This window comes from Aquila chrysaetos, chromosome 24, assembly GCF_900496995.4.
Source record: "Aquila chrysaetos chrysaetos chromosome 24, bAquChr1.4, whole genome shotgun sequence".
NCBI classification, from domain to species: domain Eukaryota; kingdom Metazoa; phylum Chordata; class Aves; order Accipitriformes; family Accipitridae; genus Aquila; species Aquila chrysaetos.
The window spans coordinates 7,678,801-7,700,905 of record NC_044027.1 but is presented as its reverse complement, the minus strand read 5'-3'; the positions used below and the strand labels follow the sequence as shown (position 1 = coordinate 7,700,905).

At 49.3% G+C, this 22,105-nt stretch overlaps 2 protein-coding genes across 7 annotated transcripts in view; both read left to right on the top strand.

Moving 5' to 3' along the window:
- Window positions 1-5,828: 5,828 nt before the first annotated feature.
- Window positions 5,829-6,779, top strand: LOC115335234 (lysozyme C-like). Its single transcript, XM_030000623.1, has 3 exons — window positions 5,829-5,979; window positions 6,325-6,483; window positions 6,724-6,779. Exons 1-3 carry the CDS (start codon window positions 5,829-5,831, stop codon window positions 6,777-6,779), a joined length of 366 nt encoding a protein of 121 aa, XP_029856483.1.
- A 3,009-nt stretch (window positions 6,780-9,788) lies between these two features.
- CACNA1S (calcium voltage-gated channel subunit alpha1 S) overlaps window positions 9,789-22,105 on the top strand; it is a 56,380-nt gene continuing 44,063 nt past the window's right edge. For 2 of the 6 annotated variants that reach the window (XM_030000564.2, XM_030000562.2), the window contains exons 1-2: window positions 11,911-12,316; window positions 17,102-17,207. In XM_030000564.2, the coding sequence (XP_029856424.1) occupies window positions 12,156-12,316; window positions 17,102-17,207 (267 nt within the window). In that variant the 5' untranslated portion in view covers window positions 11,911-12,155. Of the gene's footprint in view, window positions 10,202-11,909; window positions 12,317-17,101; window positions 17,208-22,105 lie in introns of those variants that run through there. The other 4 variants (XM_030000563.2, XM_030000559.2, XM_030000561.2 and 1 more) reach the window with 4 other exon arrangements.

The window sequence follows — 22,105 nt, the reverse complement described above, 5'->3', positions numbered from 1 at the left end:
CTCCCTTCACATGGGCTACCGTTTTTCCTGTTTGAGCTCTCTGATCCTCCTTCTTGTTCTTTGGGCATTCCTTTTTCCAATGACCAAATTTCTTACACAAAGCACATTGATCCTTGCCCAGTCGGGGCAAGTCTCGTCTAGGCCCTCTTCCTCTTTCTTCCTGGATAACAGCCATTAATTTCCTTTGCCCCTGCTTATATCCTTCTTCTCTGTTACTAAATAATCTCCATGCTTCATCCAATAATATTTCTAAATTCCTACCCTCTGTAGGGCGTAATTTCTGAACTTTGTGCCTTATATCCCCTGTAGATTGACCCAAAAACAGGGAGACCAATTGTTGTACTCCTACCTCTGACCCAGGATCCAGCAGTGTGCTGCAGCCCATTACATCCCTCAATCGATCCAGGAATTCAGATGGAGACTCGGAAGGACTCTGTTTGACTGCATAGAAAGCTGACCAATTTATAGTTTGGGGGATTGCCCTCTCCATTCCTTTTGTAATCCAATCCTGATACCCCTGCAATCTTTCCATATGTGCAGATCTATTAACATCCCACTTTGGGTCTTGGAGAGGGAAATATTCCGTAATGTCCCCTCATGTGATCTTATAATGATCTTCAGCTAGGATCCTTGCTGTTTTTAAAATCAGCTGTTTCTCTGTCTCAGTCATATATTCCAATAATAGCTGTATATCCTTCCAATCAGGGTTATGCTGTTTTACAATAAATTGGAAATGCTTAGTTACACTTACCGGATCACTCCTATAATCTTTCACAACCTTTTTCCATTGCCCTAGATCAGCAGTAGAAAAGGGTACTTTGCTGTCTGGGGAGGGGGGTCGGAGTTCTGTCCGAGTCTGCATCCTGTTCCTGTGGTCGAGGGGGAGGCTTAAACAAATCAATTAGCTTTGTACATCTTTGTCCAATACTACATGCCGAACAGCACCGCCTCAGTTTACCTCTAAGCTCCTTGTTGTTTTCTTGCTCAAGTGCAAGCACCATGGGATCCTGTGGGGGTACCATTCCACAGTCCCTTTGCCACTCCGGATGGTTTCAGAGGGTGAAAAACATGTCTGCATATGAAACCTCATCCCATTTTCCTTCTCTCCTTAAAACCAGCATTAGTTGTAATAGAGTATTATAATCTATTGACCCATTAAGTGGCCACTTAGCATCACCTTCTAACTTATACAATGGCCACCATTGATTGCAATATTTAATAAGGTTCTTTTTATTTTCCGTACCTCCGGTCCCAACAATATCTTTCCAGTGGGCAATTACACAACCCAGAGGACTCTTCCTCAATATTCCCTCTTGATTGTTTCCCATTTTATAACTTCTCCTTTTAATAAGCTTCCATGCAAATCGTTTCTTACACCTCTTTATAGTCTTCTCCCAGTTTTCCTCCCACTCATCCCGAATTTCCAGGATTAAATTTTCCTTTCCACACACCAATTTCACTATTTCGGCTACCTTTCCAACCACAATCATCTCAACTGTATATGTAGCCCGTCCCTTCTTATCCCAGGGAGTCCAAACCCGACACTCAAGGGCATTCAATATCCCCTCCACAATCTATTTGCAACCTCTGTTTACACCACACACATTCCAGGACATATGAGGGCATACACTCATTTCCTGGATGTAAAAGACACCACTCAAATACCCACATTTATGTGATGCACCATAGAGGGACTTTCTTATACCAACACTACCAAATGATTAAGATAATCAAACTCAAACTTACAACTACAACGCTAACATATAAATTCAAGTTCCAAATCATCAGGGAGTCACACTTTTTCGTCTCTGACTGTACCCCTTATGGAGTTACGAAACTGTGGATCAGAACTCCACACACGCTCCGCAGCTGAGCTGCGTCTCTTTTACTCAAACATTCAATCCACAGTTTTAGACATTTACACATTAACAAGCATATACACACATATAAATCTCAACATAACATTTTCACATACTCACACAAAATCTTTAACATTAAATTTCCAAACATTCACATCATACAATCATCGCTCCAGTTGACAACCTTTCAGCAGCTGCAAAAATGTACCAAGCGCAATTGCGAGGGGGTGCGCTTACCCTTCTCCTGCCTCTTATATACCAGTCATCGACAGGTCTGTCCTGGCTCCCGATACTGGGATGCAGCAGTCACCCCGGATTTGCTCGATCTACCCCCAAGATCGCTGGCGGCCGCTCTATCGGTCAGCAAATGCCCCCTTGTTACCATACAGGGTACCCTCCTCCCATACGGGGACTACGCTGCACGCCAGACGTCTCTGCGCGATTTACCAGCTGCCCCGGCCTGTACCTTTACAGGCTCCCTTTGTGAAACATACCGTTTGGTCCGCGGATTCAGGAGGTCGTTGTCCGCTCCCGCGGTGAGCGGCTGGCAGCAGAGGCTCCTCCGAGGAAAGTGCTCGGGGCGCGCCGAGGGGCGTCCGCTCCGCAGTCGGTCCTGCAGCCGAGCAGAGAGTCTCCTGGCTGGCTCGCCAAACCGACGTGTGGAAACAGACTCCACAATCAGTGAGATTGTAAAGTAGGTATGTTCATTCAGCGCTGGGCAGCACGGGGGGGGGGGGTAGTCCCACCAAAGTCGTGCGCGCCTGACTCAGCAGTTCGCTTCAAATTTATACAGTCAAGTGTTACATATACAGAGTTTTGCAATACGCCTATACATAGGCATGATCTATCCCCGCTTCATATTAAAATTAGTTCCAAAAGTCACAAGGCCGGTCTTGGCTGGTTCTTGGGGTGGACTGCTGCTTCTTATCAGGGACTATCTCCTGCCCCAGCCAGCCTCAACAATGCAAACGTTAAGCATCACTTCTCATCCTCTTGGGCCAACAATGCAAACGTTAAGCACCACTTCTCATCCTCTTGGGCCATGTCTACCTCTACTGAATTTTCTTAAATTTCATTCTAAGCTAGATAATTATTAAACAGTTCTTATCTACATCCATATATCTACTATATCTACTAAGGTTCCTTTGGCTCCCCGTTTCAATACCTTGAAATGTGGCCCTTGAGAAGCCTCCATCCTAGGCTAGCCTCTAGGACAACATCATTCCCAGCCCCAGGGTAACAGTAAGCCACTGTACTGGTTTTGGCTGGGATGGAGTTAAGTTTCTTTACAGTAGCTTGTCTGGGGCTATGTTTCGGATTTGTTCTGAAAACAGTGTTGATAACACAGCGATGTTTTAGTTATTGCTGAGCAGTGCTTACACAGAGTCAAGGCCTTTTCTGCTCCTTGCACCACCCCACCAGCGAGGAGGCTGGGAGTGCACAAGAAGTTAAGTTAGTTTAACCTAAATGATTCTATGATTCTATAAATTTCTTTACTGAGAGGGTTGTTAGACATTGGAATAGGCTGCCCAGGGAAGTGGTTGAGTCACTATCCCTGGAGGTATTCAAAAAGCGAGTAGACGGGGTACTCCATAACATGGTTTAATGGGCATGGATAATTGTTGGACTCGATGATCTTGAAGGTCTTAAAACGGGGAGCCAAAGGAACCTTAGTAGATATAGTAGATATATGGATGTAGATAGGAACTGTTTAATAAATATCTAGCTTATAGTGAAGTTAAAGAAATTTCAGTAGAGGTAGACATGGCCCAAGGGGATGAGAAGTGATGCTTAACATTTGCATTGTTGGCCCAAGGGGATGAGAAGTGGTGCTTAACGTTTGCATTGTTGAGGCTGGCTGGGGCAGGAGATAGTCCCTGATAAGAAGCAGCAGTCCACCCCAAGAACCAGCCAAGACCGGCCTTTTGACTTTTTGGAACTAATTTTAATATGAAGCGGGGATAGATCATGCCTATGTATAGGCATATTGCGAAACTCTATGTATATGTAACACTTGACTGTATAAATTTGAAGCGAACTGCTGAGTCAGGCGCGCACGACTTTGGTGGGACTACCCCCCCCCCCCCCCCCCGTGCTGCCCAGCGCTGAATGAACATACCTACTTTACAATCTCACTGATTGTGGAGTCTGTTTTCCGCACGTCAGTCTTTTCCAACCTAAATGATTCTATGATTCTATAAGTTGGGAGGTGACACAGCTGGAACAGCTGACCCCAACTGACTAAAGGGATACTGATACAGAAAAGCCAGTCAAAGAAACTCTCTAAGACTAGTTTTGTAGTTTTAGAAAGCAGGCATTCTTTATTGCAGCGCTGGATGCATGGGGGATAGTTCCTCCTAGCGTGCATACCACAGCTTTAGCACAAACAGGTTATATGGAGTAACTAATTGCATATTAATCAGATTAGTATACATATACATAAAAATGATTATAACTGATTATCATAGTACTGCCTACATCCAATCATGCACAATGAAGAATTCATTTGAGTCGAAGGGCTGCTTTTACAACCACCAACCCATTTGATATTCTGTTGGCTGTCCTTGAAGTCTTTGTTCTTGTTCTTTGATCTTGAAGCTTAATGCAGTTTCAATCACATGTGGTCCGTTTCAACATTGTTCTCATCTAGCATACAGGAACATCTAGTCATAAGAGCAAAGAACTGCAAAACTTACGACTAACTACCTCTACTAGTTAATTGCTTGGCTATACTTTAGTCTATTGTTTCAATCATAGTGTTAGTATAAGATTTCTAATAATTATTTACCAAATCTCACTTTTACAGTCACCTAGCAGCAAACCAGTTTCCATGGCTGATACAAAATATTAAAACCATCAAAATATTTAGACATACCATACAGAATGTATGGAAATATGCTATCATATTCCAGACCATATGACATCATGCTCAGCAATAAAAGCTGGGGGAAGAAGAAGGAAGGGGAGGATGTCTGCAGTGATGGCATTTGCCTTCCCAATAGCTGTTACGTGTGATGAAACACTGCTTTCCTGGATGTAGCTAAACATCTTCCTGCTGATGGGAAGTAGTGTATTAATTCCTTACTTTGCTTTGCCTGTGAGCACAGATTTTGCTTTACCTATTAAACTGTCTTTATCTCAACCATGAGTTTTCTCACTTTTACTGTTCTGATTCACTCCCTCATCCCACTGGGGGGCGGGGGGAGATCGAGTGACTTAGCAGCCTACTGGGGTTAAACCACAACACACACACAAGGTAACTACAGCCTTTGATCCATGAAATGTCCATAACCCCAACCACCAAGTTGGTGATTGCCTCAAGATTTGGTAACTACAGTATCCTAAAATTAATGCATGTGTAGCCAAACCCTCATTCGGAGCAACCTGGGGCAACCTCAGTTCTTGCAATTACCCAAAAATGGTCTCTATAGCAACCCTACCCTCAAATCATAGGACAATTCTAAATTGTATCAATGAAATAAACCTAAGGCTGGTCCTAACCCACAGATAACTATAATTTAATTGTAAACTCAGTCTTTTACGTTACTGTAAACATGACTCTTGGCGTTTTCCCAGCCTTTACTCATAGGTAAATCCCAGCTCAACTCCTATGGCAACCATAACCATAACCTCAATGCTATCCCTAAATTTCTTTCCTGGGGCAACTCTGTCCCTGACTTCTGGCCTTTGGAATATCGTGCTGGGGATTGCTGGATTGTCTGTGCCATGCACATCCCCAGCCTTGCAGCGCTGGTGAAATAGGTACCGGCATCCTCCAGGAATTGTCTTTGGCTCTTGGCTCACTTCCTTACTGGCTCATTCCTGTAAAGGTCTCCCACACTTCCCAACATGCTTGACTAGCCAGTTAGTCCTCCTTCTGGGAGCAGGAATAAAAGGCTGGCATTGACGGCAGTCCTGACAGACACACAGATCAAGTCGCTTCGGCACTTCCTTGCTGTGGACTGCATTATGAGAAAGTCAATGCTCTTTGGCTTTCTTCTTGTCTTCCTTGGCTTGGCTCTGCCAGGCTCCCAAGGAAAAGTCATCCCCCGATGTGACTTGGTGAAGATCTTATGTCAGCATGGCTTTGAGGACTTTTGGGGCAAAACTATAACTGACTGTGAGTATAATGAGCTCCCATTGCACCTCTCTGCCTATAGCACCCTTGTCCTTCTCAGCTTCTTTGTAATCTTCCAGCAGTACTATTCTGTCCCTCCATTCCTTTGACTTCATCATCACTCTTCCTCATCCCCTTCCTTGACCCCTTCTATTGCTTACACAACAAATACCAATCCAGAGCTTTATCCTCCCAAGCATTTATCCATCCATTTCTCAGACTTGTGATATCACCAGTTTAATTACTTCTCCAGCTCTTCATTCATCCTTGATCCCTTCATCTCTTTCCTCTTATTTACCCTGAGCATACCTTGACATTCCTCCTCTAGGCTGTCTCTTCCTCCTGCAGGGATCTGCATGGTGAAACATGAGAGCAGTTACAATACTAAAGCATTTCATGACAATGGTGTGAGCAGGGACTATGGGATCTTTCAGATCAACAGTCAGTACTGGTGTGAGGATGGCAAGACCCATGGATCCAAGAATGTTTGCCATATCAGTTGCTCAAGTAAGTGGTGGGACAGAACAAAGAGCCTTTCTTTGTCCACTCTGTGAAAGCACCCTGATCTGTCCATGACATCTGCCTAGCAGCTGCTCTGGGCATTTCTCTCCATGTGTCCTTCAATTCATCCATCTCCTCAGTATCCCACCTACCCTTCCTGAATAACACCTTTCCCTCTGCCCATCTATCCCTGCTCTCCCTCTACCCCTCTTTCCTTCATACTGACCTTTTCTCCCTTCTGTACAGAATTTCAAGATGATAATAACGAGGATGATATTCAGTGTGCCAAGAATATTGCTTAAGAGGCTAATGGCCTCAGTCGCTGGTAAGGATATTTGCAATGGGCACTGGGGAAGAGTGTGCAGAGGAGACAAAAGAAAATCCTGCTATTGACTGGGGGGGGGGGGGGGGGTGGTAGGCAATGGATGAGAAGCTGTATTTGGTAAAGTTTAGCTCAGTCCTTCTCCTAGAGCTGGAAGGAGGAGTCCCGTCTCCCAGCACCTGCTCTAACCCCATAAATTTCCCTCCCCTCCCAGAGCTCTCCCTTTTGTTTCCTTCCCCTTCCCCCAGCTCCCTAGATTGAGCTCATCACAATTTTCATTGATTTATATCTTTCATGACCAGCTTGCTTCACCCAAGACTCAAAGACTAACCAAGTTTGGTTTTATAACCAATTCAATCATTATCTAACTCCTCAAATTACATCATGTATTTCTTTTCCAGGCACGGCTGGAGAGACAATTGCAAGGGCAAAAACCTGAGTTCCTATGTCAAGGGTTGCTAAATCACTCCATAAGCAGCAACTCTTTTCTCAGGATCACCAATGGTGAAGAATGAGGGTGTATGGAGTGGAGGCTATGGAAAATGGATGGGTGTGGGGAATTAAAAGCAGCATATTAGTAAAGTAGAAAGGTGCTGGCTATTGTTAACACTGTAAGGACTTTGCGCTACTGCAATGCAAGTAGAGAACTTAAAGGCTGATGGCTTAGTAGAAACAATGCTTAGCAGAAGTGCATTACAGGTGGAGTTTCAGCCATTTACTTGCATAGTCCTGTCTCAGGATTTTGTTGTCCTAACAGGACTTACCAAAGTTTAGGGTTTCTCTCTCTGTCTCTTTCTTTCTTCTCCTTCATCCTGCCCTTCCTCCCATCCTCTTTTCCCTCCCTCCCTTATCGTCTGTCATTCTTTTGTTGTTTCTTATCTGAGTGTAGAAAATATGAAAATTAATGAATGCTATATTAGTTGTAATACCTGCATAATTGCAGTTGCCTTATAACTAGGACACAGTCGCTGACTGAGACAGGTAGTACAGCTGGCTGACAGAGACAACTATACTGAAACATGACCTTGCTCCTTAAATTTATCTGAGCATCTGCTCCTGGCTGGTGTGAGAGATAGGGCGCTGAAATGTATGGACATCTGGCCTGGCTGAATATGGCTTTTCTTATTATCCTTTGAGGTATCAGATCAAACACAGTCTAGGAAAGATGCAGGCAGCATCTCTGTGAGGAAATAATGGGTTGGAAAGCCAGTTAGGAAAGGGAAATTTTGCCATTTAGGTCACGAGTCCTTTTTCGAAATGAAGGCTGAATCCAGAAACAGTGCACAATACTGAAACCATGTTTGCTACTTCATATGCTTTGTTCTGCTGCCTGGTGAGCAGTGACTGCTTTTATGTTTATGCAATAAAGGGATGCTTAACTCTTGTCCTATGTGAATGTATAAACCAACTATGAAAGGCATGTTTGTTCAGATGGCTGAACCTAAAACCAATTTTTAAAAAGTGCTCAAAGTAGCCTTGCCAGAAGACCCTCTTCCCAGCTACAGGGCAGATGGTGGCTCTTTCCCCTCCCATGACCCAGGAGGCTTCATCCTCTCATCAAGTAACTCACGGCAGAGCTATTCTACATGCTGGTGTCCATGACATTTTTGAGAAAACTCAAAAAACCTTGAGTCAAAGCCTTACCTTGTCCTTGTTTTCAGTGAACGTACTTTCCATCTATTTGGGGATTTGAACAAACCTTCTTATCTGGGGTTTTGCCTTGTGGGCTCAACCCTGGTAAAGGGATGCCTTCTGTCTACCTAAAAATTAAGACCATGTGTGCATCTCCAAGGACATACTCAACATGAAAAGATCAGGGGTTGTGGAAGTAAACTCTCTGCAAATGAAACATTTCCTGCTAGGGCCTGCCAAATCCTGCCGCAGCTCCATAACCCCAGGTCCAGTCAGCAGCGAGGCTGAGCACGGGTTCCCAGTAGGCACACACATACACACACTCCCACACACAGAGACACCAACACATCTAGGTACACATGTATATGTGTATACATACACACATATATACACACATATATATGACTGGCCACACAGATTAAGACATACACACTCAGCACTCACAAAAACACAGACAGCACCGGTGGCCTCATTCTGTTCCCCTCTCTGGCTGAACACAATGAAGGTCTCTTAGTCCCTGAGTGGGAAAAATATATGTACACACACATATGTATGTACATGTACACACACACAGAGGCATGCAATGCAGCTCCCTCCAGCGGCTGGGTCAGACCCTCTTGTCTGCCCGGTAGCTGCCCCTGGATCCCCAGTTGCTGGCACCGGGACACACCAGCCCCCGAGGCCGCATCCCACTCCATGCTGGCAGACACCCCCTCACTCCCACGCACGCACACTCACACACACAAGCGCGTGCGTCCGTGCGGGTCTCGGCTGCCCTCCCGCCGCCTCGCGGACTCCCGTGGTCCCTCCGGCAGCCACCTGCGCCCGTGGCGTCGGGCGGCCGCTGACTCCCCCCCATCCCAAAGGAGCGCTGCTCCCCCTCCCGGGGCGGGCGCGGGGCTCTCCAGGGATGTGTCCGCCCGGCGCCGCAGCAGCTCCCGGCGGGGCCCCGATGCCGGGAGCGGGGCGGGGACGGGGCGGGAGCTGGGGCGGGGCCGTCCGCGGGGCGGGAGCGGGGCCGAGCTCGGGACGGCCGCCCCTTCGCGCTGCCGCCCGGCTGCCGGCAGTGCGGCTCGGCTGTGCTCGGCTGAGTTCGGCTGTGCTCGGTTCGGTTCGGCTCCGCGGGGCCGCTGAGAGGAGAGCCCAGGCCGGGGGCACCACCGGTCCGGCCGCCCCGGGGCTCCGGTCGGCGGCCCCAGGCTGCCTCACTCTGCCCCGAGCACCGGCGGCACGGGAGGAGCCGCTGCCGGGACTCCAGCTCCGGCTGAAGGTTCCCGTGGGCAGTTGCGGCCTTTGGCTGGTGCGTGTGGGAGGGGAGAGACTGTGGTGGACCCGGAGCGCGACAGACTGCCTGCTGCCGTCTGTCTGTCCGGCTCCGGCAGCCCTGAGGGACAGGCAGGACAAGGTCCCACGGGAACCCGGCGGCAAAGCAGGGAGGTGCCTGGGCTGGGGAAAGGGGAAGCTTTCAGGAGGTGCGTGAGCACACGTCTGTGCGGGCCAGGAGGTGCGAGGTGTTTGTTGGCGTGGTCACTGCTGTTGAACGGGCCGTGCAGGCAGCGTTTCCATCTCGGCTCTTCACAGCGGCAGGAGAGGCCCCTGGGTGTGGCAGGCCTTCATCATTGGTCCACTGCATTTGGGGCCCTTCCTAAGGCCATGTCCTTGTGCGGTGATGGAGCAGGAGATGAACATGCAAGCCCATGAAGTGTGCGAGGAAGACGAGGATGGATGTGAAGAGGTTTCATGAGGAAGGAGTCTATCCCTCCTGGGCAGGTAGGAACATCTCCGTCAAGCAGAGCACTGCAGTGTGTTTTGTTAAAGCCATGTCAGGCTGGTGGTTGCCAGCACAGCCCTGTGCAAAATACAGAGCACAGCAAGGTGGCAAGCCGTTGCCAGCAGCAGCACACAGGGTGTGTGAGCAAAGGGGTGTAGAGGAGATCAGAGAGGCCTTGAGTCTCCTCTCCACAGCCCTAGCTCGCTCACTCTGCCCTCTTCCTCTGAGACTTTTCCAGGGTGAGTCAAAGGGCAGATGTTTCTTCTCAGGCTCAACGATAGATGGGCCCCACATCCTTGCTGTCCCTGGGACAGGCAGCAGCAGAAATATCGCTCCTGGCTTTCGCTAGGGTTTAGGGGGAATAATGAGGACTAAATGAGAAATGGGAACATGCGAGGACCTGCCTCACATGGAGACAGGGCTGGAGCCCTCAGCAGGAATGATTTGACTCTGATTTCATACAAAATGTGGCAGAGTGGTGTAGGAGGCGGCATTTAACCCCTTTACAATCATGGGGCCCCTCCTCCAGAGTGCATCAGAACTGGCTGGAGCAGCTGCAGGAGTTGCTCTCCCATGCTATCTCCAGCCGTGGGCAGGGAGTGATCAGTTCCCTCAGCACTGTGGCCCTTGGGCCCTCAACACAGCCTGCTGCACAGCTGCAAAGTAATTTCCCTCCACAGTGGAATGACCCTGCAAAGCAAAGGAGAGGAAGCTTTGAGCAAGACAGTGTGGTGCAGTGGGTAGAGCAGCTCCCTGGGATGCATGGGGTTGACTGGGGCACAGCTGATCGGTCTCATTAGACTGTGACATCCCTGTAGGACAAGGGATACCATTTACCATGGGACATAACTGTAAGTAATAAGATCACTGCAATTATTTTGCTGCCTTAGTCCAGGAAACCCCAGGAAAAGCCCTAGGGCAACGCTTCTGGGTGCCTCATTTTCCCCTGCTGTGAAGAGGTGCTGATAACCTTCCTCTCTCCCTGCCTACCTTCCAGCTCAGGAGTTACTATAACTGTTCACACCATTCATCCAGTTGGGCTTTCCCAAGCCCAGCTGGACTTGCCAGGACACAATCCAGCCTAGGCTTTTTGGGTTCCTGCATCCCCAGGCATCCTCCATATCATGGAAACAGGACTGGGAGGGTGAGGTTGAGCAAGGGGTTGTTTGAGTGACTGGTGCCTGACAAGGGCTTCCTCTGCCCCTCCAGAAAAGCAAGCCAGAGGACTTTTTGGACTCGCCATGATTCCCTGGAGCTCTGAGGTTGGGGTCAAAGTCCCTGTCAGTGAGATGGACCCAGCCCCAGAGTCCCTACAGCCCCAGGATCACAGGGTCCAGGGCTCAACTGAGCAGTTTGTACCAAATGAAGGTGAAATCCCACAGAGAGAGGGGACTGATCACTTTGTGGGTTACCTTCTTTGGGAACTGGCCAGAGTCGGGGTTCTCCATCTCACGCTGAATAATGTGATTCAGCAAATGGGGCTGCACGCATTGCACCAGGCAGCCTGGCTTCCCACTTCCGGCAGAGTTGGCTGGGGGGAGCTGGGGAGAGAGCTGACCCCCTGGGACAAAGGTGCTTTTCTTTCAGAGACAATGTGCCCATCACTGGGCAGCCTGTTCCCACCCCCAGCCCGGGTCAGTGGCATGTGAAGCACTCACCCGCCTCCCAGTGCACTGTGTAAAGAAGCAACAGCTGCAGGGGCCCTTCTGCTGCCTCAGGAGCTGTGACAGCACCCGGGAGCCAGGCCGGGATCTAAATTTAAACTCATGCTTTGTGTGTTTGTACATGCGAGTGCAGGCTCCAGCCCCCACTCCCCCGCTGCCTCCCGCAGTGCGTGGAGGAGACAGACTCTGCAAGAAGGGAGATCCAGAGGAGCTCCAGCTGGCTGGGACCTGGGGAAGGGGGGCTCTGCTGTGGGGCAGGAGGGAGAGAAACGGCTAGGGGAGAAACATCATGGAGCCTGCTTCTCCCCAGGATGACGTGAAGAAGAGGCAACAGAAGGAGAAGTCCAAGAAGCCGGTGCCACCAGCAGCCCCCCGGCCAGCCAGAGCTCTGTTCTGCTTAACCCTGCAAAACCCGCTGCGGAAGGCATGCATCAGCATTGTGGAGTGGAAGTATCCTTCTGGCTGCACGGGCTTGGGAGCACCCATGTGTGTGCCTGTGAGCAGGTGTGCTGGGGAGGCGTGCTGGGGAGCAGGACCCTGTGGGCTGCAGGCAGGAGCAGCCTGTGCTGGCTGTCTCATAGGGTCTGTAAAAGGCAACGAGGCCCTTGGAGAGCCCCGGTAGGATGCATTGGCACAGGCAACAGCTGTGCAAACTGGGGGCATGAGTAGGCTTGTGGGGGAAGCTGGGGCTGAGAAGCGGGTCAGGCCATGGGGACCTTCAGTAGCGTGGTGCAGGGACAGACAGGGACAGCCTGGGTGGCAAGGGACTCGAGGGAGTGAACTCATTTTGTGCTGACAGGAGCTGTGCTGGGGAGAAACAGGGGAGAGCCCGCCGGGAGGGGAGAGGGTTTGGCGTGTGAGGAGGGGGCACAGTGCCCATCCCAGGGTGGGAATGGTGCCAGGCAGAGGAGTAGAGCCAGGCTGGGGAAGCGAGAGCTGAGGATGGAGCTGGGGACAAAAGGCTGCCCCAAGGGACAGGTTTGGGGGTAGGTAGGGAGACCATGGTGAGCTGCTTGGGATGGCTCTTTGTGTGTGTCACTGCTTGCCTGATCCTGCAGCTGCTCCCTGCCCTTGTGGTGGGGGCTGTCCAGCATCCCCCAAATCTTTGCTTTGCTGACACCGTTGTCCTCTCAGCCCAGCTTTTTCGTCCCTCCCTGGCACTGCTGTCACAGGTGAAGGCTTTTGTGAGTGATACTGTTCAGAGGAACAGTCTCTCTGTGTGCCTCTGGCTTAATTTAGGGATGGGTTTTGTTTGGTTGTTCTTTGATTGGCCATCTTTTCACTGGGGCGTTATAGCTCAGAAATACCAAAATGTCTTGGTTCTGCCACCAATACAGGAGCTATTTTAGGCCATTAGATATTGCTTTGTTCACCTGTAGTTTACAGAAGGGAAGAGGATAGGAGATGAAACATTTCACTTTGGCTTCAGCAAAACATTTGGGCTTAAGCAAAAAATGATGGAATTTGGGGATGTTTCCAGCAAATCCAGTTCTTCCACTCCAACTTTTCTCATTTCAGTTGCTGAACCTAGCTGCATGTTCCTGGCCTTAGCAGGATCATCTCAGCCCTGTCCAGGCTTTGCTCCTCTTGGAGGTGGCTTGGTTGCCTTAGGCTGGCTGTGTTGCTGTACACATAGTGCTGTGGAGACACCAAAACCATGCCCCCACACTGCCAGAGATGCCATCTTTTTCAAAGCCCAGGATGCCCATTTGCAGGCACTTAGAGCATGCTCACACCTCTAGTGGTACTGTGCTGGCCATCGATTTTGAGCCCTTGTTCCTTCACTGCAAAGGCAGTCTCTGTCCTTCAGGGAGAGGGAGCAGGGCTAAAATTGGGGAACCCTGTTTCTGCTTCTCTGGTATGAGCACTGGGCTGTTCTACAAGCATGTGGAAGGGAGCTGCGTCTGTGTCTTAAATAGGCACTGAGTATGGAAGAAACTTGTGCATACACCCTAGTGCAGGGGAAGAGCTGGAAATAGGACTTAGATCTTCCAACATGCTCAAACACATTCCTCCTGGGCCAACACATGCCAGAGAGAGTGTGTAGCACAGTGGGGGTCTTTCCCACATTGGTGCCCTGGAAGGGGAGTGTGGAGGGGAGAGGTGGGTGTCCCACCAGCATGGTTGCAGGTACATGTGGTTCTGACCTGTGCAGGACAAATGATCCAGGGCATCAGGTTTCTCCAGCACCTCTCTTGTGTCTGGCTGTATTTATACCCAAATGCACTTGGCTGCCCTCATTCAGGGATCAGGGTTTGCAAGGCGTGACAGGGCCATTCCAGTTCCTGCAGGTTGTTATCGTCTTCAGGGCCAGGCAAGCTGCCAAGGGAAGATTAGCTGTGACCATTTTCTCTGGGGATACCTGGCATCTGGGTTCAGTATGGCAGTACACATTCCTGTTCCTTGGGCCCATCTCTGCTGTATCGCTTCTGCTGTCAGAGCACAAAGCTGAGCCACAGGAGTGGGACAGGGTCTTTTCCAGGCAGTTGGAGGGTGGGGGGTATCAGTGCACTCAGCCTAGAGTAGGTGAAACTCAGGCTGGATTGAGGCAGAGGGGGTTTTATGCTGAAATTTGCTCACATCTCAGAAAACGTGTTTGTTAGCACAAGGAAATCTGGGTACTCTGCAAATTGCTGGGTATTGTGTGCTTGACAGCTAGCCCAGCAAGTTGATGGGACATGTCTAGCTTTGTGGTGTCACCCTGGTACTCCAGGTCGTTTTGCAGCCATGAGGACTTCAAAGCAGATGGGTGAGGAGTCTGGGGACCCTGGGGGATCACAGAGCTGCAAGGCACTAAGGGCCTAATTCCTGCTGCAAGGCAGATGTTGGGACCCTTGGATGCTGTGTGGCATGAGGCCGCTGGAGAGGAAGAAGTGAGATTGCAGGACAAGAAGATGAGGAGGATGTTGAGGCTCTGGCTTAGTGGCAAGAGGCAGAGGCACCGTGCCCAGTGACACTACATGCCTCTTTTTCAGTTCAATCTGCCCCACTGCATTTCTACCTAATAACAGTGCCAGACTCACAGACTTGCAAGCAGCAAGCTGATTCCAGCTCCAGTTACAAGATACATCACCCTTCAAGGTGGACTGCTCATCTTACCCTGTCAGAGCAGGCAGAGAAGCCTCTAACCCCTGGGCTCTGCCCCATTACCTGGAACACAGAGGGGAACAGCTTTTCCAGCTGACTTTAGTTTTTAAAGTATCATCAAGCTGATGGATTGAAAGGTCCAGAAAAGGCAAAATAATGTGTGATGAGTGTAAGACACAACTGACAGCACTTGGCCAATTCAGCAGGCCAATATGGAGAGAATGTTCCCCAGGTGCCCCTTGGCCCGTGATGCTGGATTTGACAGTGGTATGGCCACCACAGCCCAAGGCAGGCCTCAGCATCTGGAAAGCTGAGCTAATTAGTTGATTAGCCATGGTGTAGGGAAGCGTCAGTATGGCTGCAGGTCCTCTCTGCTGGGGTACTGAGTTTTGAGGGCTGTGCTGGGCTCTGTAGTGACATCAGTCTGCATGGCTGAGCTGTAGGTGTTCCCACAGAGCATGTTCCTGGGAGCTGTTCTCCTTTGGAAGATCTACCCAAAGTGAGATGGGGATGCTGGGAAATCCTGTCTTGTACTGGAACCTGTGTACCCACTGGATGAGATTGATCAGTTTGCCCATGGTGGCAGGTTAGTACTTACAGGTGGGGATGGGCATGAGAGATCTCAAAACTGTTTATGGGGGTAGACACTGGCTGTGGTCATAAGTGTGGATGTTGGCTCGTAGGACTATGGAGAAGAGAAGGGGCTGGAGGGGAGTGTGCTGATTAACATTACTATTTGTTGATTTACAGTGTAGGTGGGTCTGGCCCAGTGGGCAGCTGGAGGAATATTTTCATTTCCTCCATCTGCTTTTAGTTTCAGTGGCTTCCAGGGGTACAGGCAAGGCAACTGGATCGGAGCAACTGAGATGTACTCGCCAAGAAACATTATTGGCCAGGAAACTTTTGAGATTAGCATTGTGACCAAAAATGTTTCTTGGAGGTTTTTGCGTCATGCTGTACCCAGAGAGCTGGCAGCACAAGACCGCTAGATGAGTGGAAAAGACTCCTTTGCTTTTAGGTATGTGCATAGCTGCATGGTGCGGTGGCTAGGCACAAGCACTTCAGAGCTGCAGCAGGGCGTGGATGTGACCAGCATAGGGGCAGCAAAAGATGATGGCTGCCTTCTGACCAGATGTCTACTGCACTCCCAGGGTACCATAGGATGGCAGGTTTGGACCATGCTGGGAGGAACAGAGAGTGGGGTCCCTGGGGTGAGAGCCTGGCTGTGGATGAGGCCCTGAAGCCAGAGTTTGAGCTCTTCTGGGGCTTCAGGAACATGATAGCTGACGCTTTACCATGAGGTTTCAGTGGCCCAGCAGAGCAGTGACAGCAGGAGGAGTCTGGGAGTGACCAAGTGCCTGTCCTAAGGCCTTCAGGGGGAAATAGCAAGTCACCCCATTTGTTCAGAGATGTCATAGGGCCCCAACAGCACAATTCAACCTTCTAGGGAGTGGGACAGAGCTCAGGCTGAGCACTCTGGGTACTTTCAGCCTGTGGCACTCCTGGGGACAGTCACAGGAGCACTGCCTGCACTGGGGCACTGAGGCTGTAGGATACCCAGGGGTGTTAGCAGCTGGATGTTCTGCTAGAGGAGACCCTGGCTGAGCTGTCTTGCCCCGGATACCTTCTAGTCAGGGAGACACGGCCCACTTGAGATCTGCTGCTCAACAACATCTCCCTCAGATGCTGAGTACAGAGGGAGGCAGGCCCAGCGCACTCTGAAGGGTGATGCTTTGGTTAAGTGCCTACGTTCTGCAAGAGGGTCCTGACCCTTCAGGATGATTCACTGAAAGATGAGGAGGGGGAGACTGCCAGCTCTCCCATCCCTTCATTATTCCCTCACTGCAGCCTTTTAATTTGTGCCCCCTCCCTATATGTCCTGTGCCAAAGCTGCCCCTCTCCAGCAGCCATGTGCTGAGTGTCCAGGCCCTGCGTCTCATCCTGGCCCATTCCCTCCCTCCCCGGGGACACAAGAAACGGGCAGCAACTGAGGAAGTCTGACAGCTCTCTCTGGTACTCTGCCCTGGTAGGAGGTTGTTTCCCCATAGCCAGTGGGGTTTCCCCACACATACCGGGACAGGACAGGGCAGGGGCAGGGCTGTACTTGCTTTTTTGTTCCTGTCTCCACTCCTTAATTCTTCCTCTCAGACCCTTTGAGATCATCATCCTCCTGACCATCTTTGCCAATTGTGTTGCACTGGCCATCTACCTGCCGATGCCCGAGGATGACACCAATGTTGCCAACTCCAGCCTGGTAAGGCGCAGCTCTCCCTGCTGTCCTGCTGGGAGGTGCTCGGCTTCGAGGGCTCTGCAGAGCTGGTTGCTCAGTGTGGCATGGGTGCAAGATCGTAATACCTGTAGTGGGGGCATCTGCTGCTGCCCTGTGGGGTGCAGTCAGGTGTTGTTGGTCCAGCGAGAGATGCTGCAAAGTCAGAGGGAGGCAGAGTGGTGGAGAAACTGCTGCAAAACAGGTTTTCAGAGGGACTGAAACCACCCCTAGGTTGAGATCAAAGGCAGCAGATTGGTGTGTGTGGTACACAGAAAGGAAGAATTGATGCCAAAAAAAGAATGAATTCCCTCAATTTTTTATCATGACACTTCCAAAAGGAAACATCCTGTTCCAGAAAGGCTCAAATGTTTTGTTTCAGCATTTTTGGAATAGAGTTTTCTGACCTTTCATTTCAAAACTATATTTTAATTTTGGCTGTTTTTGTTAAAGAGGGGGAAAAAAAAATCTCTGTTAAGCAGAGAAGTTGCTCCTTTCCAATCAGTTATTCCATTTTTTATTTTCCCAGTCACTCCATTTTGCCTGGAATAAGTTGTTTTGATGTGATCCAAATCAATAGTTTGCACTATTTTTAGTTTGTCACCCCTTTCCCCTCTTCAGATCCATTGAGAGTCTGAGTTTGGTGACTGAATCAAAGCATCTAAATACGCCCTTTTTTAACGAAATATTCTCTTCTGCCAATTTCAGGACTCCTCAGTGTTGGGGTGGGGTGTGTTGTGTGCAGGTATGGCTGGCAACTTGTGTCTTAAAAAAGCACTTTTCTGGTTTTTGCCTGTTCCTTAGGGACTCTGCAGGGAAAAATATTAAAGCAGTCAAAGAAACTAAGATACAAAATACAAAGTAAGGTTTTAGTTGTGCAATTTTTAGTTCCTTGAACTGCTTTTGTCTCTTTTCCTCTCAACAGGCTTTTAATGGCAGTGAAGATAGTGTTTACTTGTCATTTCCTTGGAAAAAGAAGAGAGGTCACTATTGGCAATGTGTTATTATGTCTTTTAAAAATAAAACCAAGATAGGCCCACAGAGGAGGGTAATTAAAAATACCCACAGAGAGTTAATTCCTGGGTTGTTCATTCAGCCTCCTGGTGTGCTGTCTGACCAGCTTCTCTAACCTGCGAGCATTGGGCAGAATTAAGCTCAAGATGCTGGTTTTGGCTTCTTCCCTGGCCAAGGGAGCATAACAGGATTTGAAAGGTGCGGTTATCTCAGCTGAGAGATTAAAGAGACTGTTGCGGTTTAAGCCCAGCCAGCAACTAAGCACCATGCAGCTGCTCGCTCACTCCTCCCCCCTCCCAGTGGGATGGTGAGGAGAATCAGGGGGGGAAAAATTAAAACTCATGGGTTGAGATAAGAACAGTTTAATAACTAAAATAAAAAAAAAAAGAAAAAAAACAAACAACCCCCCCCAAAACAATAATAATAATAATACAAATATAATAATTGTAATGAAAAGGAATATAACAAAAAGAGAGAAATTAGACCCAAGATAAGTGATACACAATGCAATTGCTCACCACCTGCTGACTGATGCCCAAGCAGTGATTCAGCCCTCCTGGCCAACTCCTCCCAGTTTATATACTGAGCATGACGTTCTATGGTGTGGAATATCTCTTTGGCTAGTTCGGGTCAGCTGTCCTGGCCATGTTCCCTCCCAGCTTCTTGTGCACCTGCTTGCTGACAGAGCATGGGAAACTGAAAAATCCTTAACTTAGGATAAGCGCTACTTAGCAACAACTAAAACATCAGTGTGTTATCAACATTATTCTCTCACTAAATCCAAACCACACTGTACCAGTTACTAGGAAGAAATTTAACTCTATCCCAGCCAAAAAACAGGACAGAGGCAAAGCAAAACTGGGGCAGGTTGAACATGGAAAGCAGGAGGTGAGGACAGCGGGGATGGGGGCTTCCCGCTGGGAGGGGTTTTGGGATTTGGCTGAGACCAGGAAGCCTGCGAGGGCAGACCTGGAGAAAGCCCAGCAGCACGTGGCAGTGTGGCATGACGGGGGGACAACCTGGCAGCAGCCCGCCTCGCAGTGCTCCTAGGCAGGGACTGTTGCTGCCCAAGAAGGACCAACAGCCTTTCCCATAAACGGGAGGCAGGCAGGGGTGTACTGAGTAATGTCATGTACAAATGAGATTTCATCTATTTATATTTATTGTATATTAGATTCCTTATGCTATATCCTATTGTCCTATTGGGTTTTTTTTCAGCCTGTTCCCATGCCAACAGCCCTCTGTATCAGGAGCCTGGCAGCGCCAGGCTTCTGTTCTTTCATCCCTGCTCTGCATGTCCCTTTGGCATCATTCTGGTGGCTTTGTAGGAGCAATCCCAGCTAAGAGCTGAGCCAGACCCCCATCACCTCGGCTATCAGGCTGTGCTCTGCATGGGGCCCACAGGTAGTGCAACAAAGGCTTGTTGGAGGCGTTTCTTCCTGCAGCAGAAAGATCCTGCAATGCATTTAATCTCCCCCTGTCACTTTTTTAATTGCCTCTCTTCATTGCTGTCTTCAAACTCTCCAGAGAGGATTGAGTTTATCTAAGAAAGACCTTGAAATTGTTGAGGAGGCAAAACGAGTGAGGGAAAACTGAGTCAGAGCAGTAAGGCCATTGCCCCACGTTATTTGTGGAGGCAGGATCGAGGCTTAGTCTCATCAGAGCTCACCGTTAATGGGTATGCAGGGGCCTGTCCAGCCCGACCTTCCTTCAGAGAACCCTCCTGTATCCCAGGCCCTTAATGCAGTGAAAGCCACTCTGATTTAAAGCTGAGGGTCTCCAGCAAGGAGAGTCTTGGGAAGGGAGGATCTCCTGGGAGACCCCTGCTGCCACTTTCTTCCCACAAGGTTGGAAAACCTGGAGAGCAGCCACACATATGAATGTCATTCCAGGACCACGTGGGGAAGGTTTGCACACAGAGTTTACACTAGATTTAGAATTAGTCTCATGAAAGCTTTGTTAACCAGAGCTCATTTTGGGGGGGGTGAAAAAAGTATATTTAATAACCCATAAATCTTCTATGAATCTGTTTCGCTTTATCCTGGAAGAAATACAGTTGTTTAATTTCAACATATTTCATTATTATTCTTTTTAAATTAGATTTCTTCTGATCCAGATTTTTTTTTGTAATGCTGTTTCTGTCTGATTTTGTCTAATTCTAACAAAATCAAAATATTTTCTTTGACCCTGCTGAAATGATCTTGACTTTTCAACTCAATCAAAAATTCACAGCATTTATTTTCACTTTGGCTTGAGTTTCCAAAATTGTCATTGAGCTCCAAATCACACTGTCTTTCACTAGAAGTCTTGCTCCAGGAGCAAGCAAGTTCAGAAATGTGAGCTGGCTGCCTGCACTCCATTTATGGTCAACAGAGATATAAAGGCAAATTTATAGTAGGGTTTGCCTGCTAGGGCAGTTGGTTTCCTCCTGCATTTCTGATGGGTGGTGTCTTACATGCTGCACACACTAAGTACCTATTTTTCCTCACTAATGGGACCCAAGGGTGACTGTTTAGAGGGAGGCCACCCTTTCAGAGCATGCAAAAGCAGCTGGGCTGAGTCCCATGTGCTTTGTAAGCTTATCAGGTAGAACATGGTGAGTCGAGGGCTGGAGCTCAAGCTGTACAGAAGACACTCTTAATAACACATGTAATGGCCTATGTGTAGGCTCTTTGTTATTATGTTTAGGTAGAACAGATGTTTAATGTAAAGGAGCGTGCCTCCAAAAATCCCACCATTCAGTTACAGGAATATGGGCATCTGATGCTGTTGCAGGTGTCCCAGACCTCCATCTGCTGCTCTGGAGGGGTGTGACTTGCTTGTGGGTTCTGTGTAACATCTGCCACCCCAGGACTGTCTCATATAGCCCAGGGCATCTCCAGTAGCCCTGAAAACAGCTATGTTTGGGCAGCTGACTCATGTCTAGCAGTCCTTGAGCAGAGATTGCTGGTCCAGTGCTGGTTTTGAAAAGCAAGTACCTGCTGTTGGGTGTCTGTCCCTTGAGGCTGGCGTGGGTCACTCACTGCAGGGAAGTCCTGATTACATGTGGCTTTCTTAGAGCCTGGGGTCACCCTTAATCTCCCTGGAGTCCTCCAGTAGCTGTGAGAATAGACCACATGCCTGCACATCTCCATGCACGGACTCTGTGCGTGGGACTTCAGAAACTACTGTTGCGGCTTCACCCAGCATCTTGAGGGCTGCACATAAAGATGCAGCTGTATGAGCTTCCCCTGCCTCAATCCTCCCCTTCACTCTGGGCTGGGGCCGCTGTCAAGGACTGGCACCCTGCCCAGCTTGTGGCTTGGCAAGCCTGGCAGCCTCCATGGCTCAGCCTGGGGTTTTGGGTAGGCACCTGAGCCAGGCCTGTCTGATCTCCCCGTTGCTGTCCCTTCCTGACCCTACTCATGGATGCTCGGCCACCCTGGGAGCCTTTTCATATACAGCTGTGATGAGGTTGCCCTCTTTCAAGCTCCTTCCCCCGTGGACAGAGCTGGCAAGAGGATTTCACCTCCCCTTTGCACACATCCCAGCTGTGACTTTTGCTGCCCATTGCTGGTGCACAGCTCTCACCCTCCAGTTTGGCCAGCAGAGCTGACCACTTGTCCTGAATGCCAGTAAAAATACAGCAGCTTCCAAACCTGCTCCATCAAGCAGGATGCCCCACGGTCCCCAGCTCCACAGCAAGGCTTCCTCTGAAGGGACCTTGCTGACCATCTGCTCCTAGCCCTGGAGAAGGGCAGATTAGCTGCAGCTCCTCTGGATTTCTCTTCCTCTAGTTGGGCTCTCCATGCCCTGGGTCTGACAGGCGTCAGCTGAGCCATTGTCTGTACTGTGTCCAAATCATTCTCCTGTCCATGGTTTTGCTGGCAGAG